The sequence below is a fragment of the Artemia franciscana genome, chromosome 1, assembly GCF_032884065.1.
Source record: "Artemia franciscana chromosome 1, ASM3288406v1, whole genome shotgun sequence".
In the NCBI taxonomy this organism is placed as follows: domain Eukaryota; kingdom Metazoa; phylum Arthropoda; class Branchiopoda; order Anostraca; family Artemiidae; genus Artemia; species Artemia franciscana.
In genome coordinates, this window is record NC_088863.1 from 1,917,487 (window position 1) to 1,924,757 (window position 7,271).

The 7,271-nt window shown below is 32.7% G+C and overlaps 1 protein-coding gene across 2 annotated transcripts in view; it reads left to right on the top strand.

Annotated features, from left to right (window-relative positions):
* LOC136043877 (protein eva-1 homolog C-like) overlaps positions 1-5,282 on the top strand; it is a 268,061-nt gene extending 262,779 nt beyond the window's left edge. The window contains exon 8 of one of the 2 annotated variants that reach the window (XM_065728853.1): positions 2,915-5,282. In XM_065728853.1, the coding sequence (XP_065584925.1) occupies positions 2,915-3,330 (416 nt within the window). In that variant the 3' untranslated portion in view covers positions 3,331-5,282. The remainder of the gene's footprint in view (positions 1-2,914) is intronic. The other variant, XM_065728863.1, reaches the window with a different exon arrangement.
* Positions 5,283-7,271: the final 1,989 nt, after the last annotated feature.

Sequence of the window (7,271 nt, forward strand, 5' to 3'; positions counted from 1 at the left end):
CCTCAGCCTTACCCCCAAACAAAATAAAATCCCCCTGAAAACGTCTGTACACTTCCCAATAACCATTACTATATGTAAACACTGGTCAAAGTTTGTAACTTGCAGCCCCTCCCCCAGGGATTGTGGGGGAGTAAGTCATCCCCAAAGACATAGTTATTACGGTTTTCGACTATGCTGAACAAAATATCTATTTCAAAATTTTGATCCGTTGACTTTGGGAAAAAAATGAGCGTGGGACGGGGCCTAGATGCCCTCCAATTTTTTTGGTCACTTAAAAAGGGCACTAGAACTTTTCATTTCCGTTAGGATGAGTCCTCTTGCAACATTCTAGGACCACTTGGTCGATACGATGACCCCTGGGAAAAAAAAAACAAAAAAACAAACAAATAAACACGCACCCGTGATTTGTCTTTTGGCAAAAAATACGAAATTCCACATTTTTGTAGATAGGAGCTTGAAACTTCTACAGTAGGGTTCTCTGATACGCTGAATCTGATGGTGTCATTTTCGTTAAGATTCTACGACTTTTAGGGGTGTTTCCCCCTATTTTCTTAAATAATGCAAATTTTCTCAGGCTCATAACTTTTGATGGGTAAGACTAAACTTGATGAAACTTATATATTTAAAATCACCATTAAAATGCAATTCTTTTGATGTGGCTATTGATATCAAAATTCCATTTTTTAGAGTTTTGGTTACTATTGAGCCGGGTCGCTCCTTACTACAGTTCGTTACCACGAACTTTTTGATACTAAATAAGTAGAATAACGTGATTAGTAATAAGGACCAGAATAATATTGCTGCAGTTGTGGTAAGAAGCGAGGTTACTAGCTGATTTGGCTTTGAAATCATGAGTAACGCAAGACAGTGTCGTAACCTCTGTACAAAGGCTATTTAAATGGACTTTATCATTAAAAACACGACAAAATGGTAATACGTGGTATCAAATGGGAAGGTATAGCCTTCCTTGACTTAGGTCATACAGATGACTTAAGTATCCCACATAAACTATTTTAAAATGTATGAATTTTTTTAAGCCTTTAGAGCCACTTTTATGGCTGTACTTTGATACATTTATTTTTTTATTGCAACAACTACATCGTTTTGAAATTTGCAGTCTTTAGGGCTACGTTTTCTATTGAGAATGATTATTTATCCTACTTTCCATTACCATGAACAGTTTCACACAAATACTAATTTTTATTCTTTAACTCCTACTTTTAAACCCTCTATTTTTTTCTTTTTTATCCGTGATCTTCTACTAGGAATTTATCTCCACACAAGATTTATATAACTTTACCAGGAGTTGTAAAAGGCCGAATTCCATTTGACATTTCAGCAAGGATCTACCCTGACAAGAAATTCATAAAATGAATCGGAGCAGTCATCTGAAGAAATAATTTCGCAACAAAATTTTTGAACTTGAAAGGGAATCCAAGATTCAAGTCAAACTCGATTAAGTTTGAATTATACGTGATTTTCCTATTTCTTGTCTTTTTCTCTGGTGGAATCTGTTTCCACCAAATGAGATGATATATCCCAGCATTTCAAATAAAATATTTAATTTTAATTTTGATGTATTTCTGAAATGAAGTGAAAGAAGTTTATCTTATTCCTAGCGATATGACGGTCTTTAACTATGCTGTCTTGGATTAAAAATAAATTGGAGACAGGGTCAAAGGCATGAAATAGTGGTCAATGAGAGACTTACCGACTCAAGAGGAAAGGAGCAGGAGTCATTAAACAATTGAAATTCTCAGGAGGCAGACTGTATTCATTGTAATTTGAATAACATTTACTTAAAACTAATTGACCACGAAATAAACAGTGGAAAATGTAAATTAAGAGATCCACAGTTGACTTAGTTTCATTGCATCAAGAACTCAGGGAGAAAAATATGAAGAAATTTTTGGATTATGATTTACGTAATCGGGTATGAAAATTGTTCTTCGTAACAGTTTCGAGGGACATATTACGCATATAGACAGGTTCAAAATGATATGTTTTACTTTCTAAGAAATTATCAGATTTTGTTTCACTGACAACTCTCACGTTAGTGTTTGGAAATAATCTTTGCTTTATGTGAATCTCTTGACTAGGGTTCAAATCCAAGATTTAATCAAGCGTCAAAACAGGAATATTCAGATAAAACAAGCGATGTAAATCTCCATTTCTAATCTGTTATCCTCCTGTTGACTAGAGCTGCTTAGCAAGTAGTATAGATGGATTTTTTTTTACGATTTTTATTGAAGTCTTAGGTTCATTATGTCCAAAAATCTAATTTATAAGTAAATTTTAACTTATTTTTTATTTTGAGTTTATTCCCTGGTAGGTAGATTGTTTATGGGAAAAGCATCAATTTCGGTCTTAAAGATTGAAAATCTCGTAATTACGCAGAAAACCAAACAATTAGTGAAAACTTAAAATATATTTTTGGATGTATTCACTATCTATCCATCGCTTAATAAATATGACCATTGAGGATAGAGCTGGAGGGAGGGGAGAAGTTGTTCTTTCTGGGTTCTAAGAGGAATTTTTTTTATAATTTAAGTGGAATAAATGAAAAATAATAGAATAAACACCCCGTAAATTTTGAAAAATTTTTTTTTTTGTATTCCAATTAAAAAATGTAAAAAAAACCGTGAATTCGGTATATTTTGATAAATTTTTTCACTAATTGATCTCTTATTCCTATTTTTCATGCCTCTCACTCTGCAAGTCTTTCTTTGTGTGCTTCTCTGTGTTCCTCTCTCTGTACCTTTCTCTCTTTTCCTCTTTATCTCTTTTCCTCCTCTTTATCTATTTCTTTCTCCCTCTTCCCTTCTCTCCCTCCATTTCTTCTTCTTTTTTCTCCTTTCTATAGTATTTACCATTTCTTTCTCATACAATTACCAACATTTTTTTCTTATTTTAGAAAACAATGAAAAGCTGGTCATATACTTAACTCTTGGCATTGCAGCATCCATCGTAGCTATTCTTGGAGTTCTTGTTGCTCGGCTCTGGTACCAGCGTCAAAAAGAAAAGAAAAAATCATCAGTTGACTCAAAACAAGATACTATTTCAACAAACATGTCCTTACCTGGTTTTAATGTCGATGTTGAGGACGTCGATGCTGAAATTGACCTTACTTTAGTTCCCCCTCAAGAGTTTTACACCTGTGAAAGTGACCTAGTTGGGACAATTAAACGGGACACGAGAAGAGATAGTTCTATTCAAGGATATGGATATTCAAGCTTTAGCAAATCCTTTGATGCAGCTAAAATAAGAGACCAGATAACATTGCCGCGAAGCATGACAACTTACGATACAAACAGTTTATATTTTGACTAGGTTCAAAAACCAACGGGAATCTAGCTCAAATTTTGAATGATCAAAGTTGTTTGTTAGTTGAATAATTTCTAAGGATTTTAAGTGAAATTGTCTGACACTTCAGGGGACTGTTTTTATACTTTATTTTGTATTGTTTTTAAAGTAGAAGTGAATTAGAATCTATTTGAGACTATGTAAAAATGTTCAAACTCTCAAGATTCTAAATAGCTAACAATATAACAAAGCATTTAAATGAAAAAACTTAAAGCTAAAATTTTTCTTTGTTTATGCTACTTTTTAAAGCAAATGCTTTTATTTTTTTTAGAGTCAGCTTAGGTATCATATGAAGGGTTTCTATAAACTGTAATGAATTTTATCCATTATTTAAACAGGATTCTCTGTTAAAGTCGTCGACGCAGAACCGAAATTGGGAAAGCGAGAAACAATAGATTTGATTAACCCTATATACCAAAATTTTGACAGATTTTTCCATACTTTAGAATAGAAGAAAAAAGTACCCAAAGGAGGCATTATAAACCCATTCGAAAAGGAGGATTTGCTCTATTCTCCTGGAGTATAGGCCTGGATTTTTCCGCAAAAGTTTTTCATAACCAAATGCTGAAGTTTGTGTGTGACAATACTGAAATTTCCTTAACAGATTTGTTTAATTTATTTAATTGTTAATTAACACATTTGTTGAAATTTATTTAGGCTTCGATTTGAAGAAGCAGCTGCCCCGTAGGTTTCAAAATAAATCTTGGTTTCGTATTCTTATGAAAATAAGAAAATGAACAAAAACTGAGCTTCCCCTTGATTCTGATGAAAGACTTTTTCTGCATCTTTATTCAAAAATTAAAAATCCCTTTTCCAGTGTACTTTTGTTCTTAGTTTTGGGCATTTTTTCTGCTCTTAAGATCTAGATTTCAACAGGCTAAGCCTTTTCAAATGATTCCATATTATATTGGTTTGGTTATTAATTATCGCATTAATTATAGCAATGAAACTATGTGGGTGGAAAAGGCTGAAAAGGCTGAGCTTTTAACCCTTCCCCCTTTAGAAGAATAAAAAAAAACGGACACTTCTTGTGATTTCCGGGATGATTTTTATCTCAAAAAGGAAAAAAATTAATTTCAATCTTTTTTATGTAACACACAACCTCCATTTTCCTCCCGTGGATATCTCAATGCGACAGCAAATTAAGTCTGTATCATAAAGATGGAAAATTCGGACTTCGCTTAGGTTTGGTTCAAAATGTTCTCAGTTAATTGAAGTTGTTTTGATAAACCTTAGGGCAGGACTCTTTACAGTTTCATAATAAGGAGGTTCTAACATTTGTTCTGTTTTCTGTGGTAAAGCCATTTAATATTGGTCGGTAAATGAAATATATTTCTAGCTATGCTATTTCCGAGCATTTGTTTTGTACTTAACATTTAAAACTATACATTATTTTGTGCCGTTAAATGATCTAATAATCCAAGAATATAATGTATTTTAATAGCACAGTAACATTCTTTCGTTTACTTTTTTAGGCATCTGTTTTTTCTAAAGATATTATCTCAGGGGTACCGATTGAGAAGAGATGGGGCAGGAGGAGAAAATTTTAAACCTTTTATTTTGAAAATATAGTTTCTGCAATTTAATTTCAAAAGTCGAGGAAAGTTCCTTCTCAGCCACCTTCGTCCTACATTTCGGTGCATTGATCCTTAGTGAAACGGTAATGGAAACATTAATGATGGTAGCGGTAATGTATCTTTGCATTTACTTTGAAAACAAACAAAAATTATTTCAGCGTTGCATTTAGAAAGTTATTTTTACAGATTGGTGGTACTAGAATTATTACTGGTTATTCCGCAAATTGATAAATCTAGATCAGATTATACTTTTCCTGATTTACTAAATATCTGACGCCAAATGTTAAAGGCTTATTGAATATTGCTGCATTACATTTTAAATAAAAAGTATACCATTTTTGATTGAAATTTATCAGATATTGTTACGTGGAAGGCTCAACGTAAAAAGAAAAAATGAAATGATCACATATTTTGCAAAGGTCTTTAATTTCCCCCCAAACATGATATTTAATATAATTTTTGGTTGTTGACAACAAATTTTTGGTTAATACTAATTAGAATTCATGCAGGATTTGGTATGAGTTCTTCTGTGATTGATTTTTAGTGGATTCGTTAGTTAACGGTTTAAGATTTTTATTTTCACATTCAGAAATATATAAATAAACTTAAAAACACTTTCGCGATGCAAACAACCTATGAGGTTTTGAGGTCGCGCGAAAGTCCACTTACCTAAAAAAAAAAAAAAAAAAAATAATAATATTATATATCAATGATTCTATTATAAATAAACCAAAGATAAACAACTTATAACCTAAATATTAAACAAAAATTAAGAATAAATGAATTAATATAATAATCCATAAATAAAAAATAAAAGAAATATAATGAGATCAAATTCAGTCTCCAATGCTCTTCACAACACTAAGAAAATTATTTATTCTTCTCTCACGTTAGTTTATCTTATATTTTGATAACCTGTTAAGACTTGTGTGTTTTATTTTACCTTGCAAATTAAGTCTACATAACTTATATGTCCCATGGGAGTTTAAAATTCAAAAAAGTATCGAAGGGGGATCGGTAAAAGTTGTTTATCCCTTTCCCTCTTCAACTTAACACCAGATCTAAGTCCCCTTGCCCTATTCGCTCACTTCATCCTCTTCTTTCCCCTTTCCCAAACAGCGCATGAAAGTTTCAGCTTGATTCATGCCGTTTTCAAAATATTGCAGACACGTTATTTGTATTATCTAGATAAACACATTATCTTTTAATCTACGTCACTCCCTCTCAAGGTAAAATTAAAATCCACTTGACCCTCCCCCCTCCCCCGAAATAAAAAACAACTTTTTAACAATTTAAGCTAGATCCCTTAAACCTGTACCGCATATAACATGTTTCACTTATTCAAGTACCCAAGTCGATGCCACATTATACCATTGTGAAACTCTGGTAATCTTGGCCTAAGGAATGATTTCAAGAGCTGTTCTATAAAACCTATCAAAGAGCAATCAAAAACTTATGTAATTTGAGAGTCATTCCCCTTGGGTCTCATGGTTATATAAACCCCTAAGGCATTTTTATCCAATATCAGGAGACTTCCAAGGGGGCTGAGTAGCAGATAAATAGGTATGGTAGGAAGACTGGTTGCCCTCAAATTATCAAAGCATTTGAAGCTTGAATTTCTAACCAAATGAGGAGTTTTAAAGCTTATAAAACCATTCTTCTATGAGGATTTAGCTAGAAATTTATTTTTACCCTTAATTAAGATTTATTCGTTCCCGTTTTTGGGGAAAGCCAATTCTGTCTTTTTCTATTTTCTTTTGCTCTGGGATTTCCTTAACCCAATTATATCAGGAAACAAGGCTCATGGTGATCAGTAAAATGTTTTAGCCCTTTTTCAGCCCCATTTTTTCTGAGAAGAGAGTTATGCCCTGGATTTTTGTTTACATTATATTTTGCCTTATCCTAAGGTCTTACGACTGTAATTTTCAAACTAATCTGGGGAAAAATATTTTGATCTGTTTCTTGACCCCTATCATCTTCTTTCCCACTGTGAAACGCTCCACGTTTCTACCTTCAGTGCTTCTTTCTGCTTTTAAAACTTCAAGAACTGGTAATTTGATAAATGGGTACCAAAATTGAAAACGTAAGCGGCATCCACACTGTGTAGTTAATCTTCTATTTCAAGTGGTTAAGCATTGGTCTTGTATATGTAACCTTCCACGCTTAACAAAGTCTTTTCACACTAAGCTAATATTAAAGTTAATAAAACCACGATGATTATCGTCAACATCACCGCAATCACAACAGGCAAACTATTCAAAATTTAAAATGTGGGATGGAGACTGAGATTTAAGTTCTGATGAAGTTTGAAAGAATCTCTTGGAAAAATTT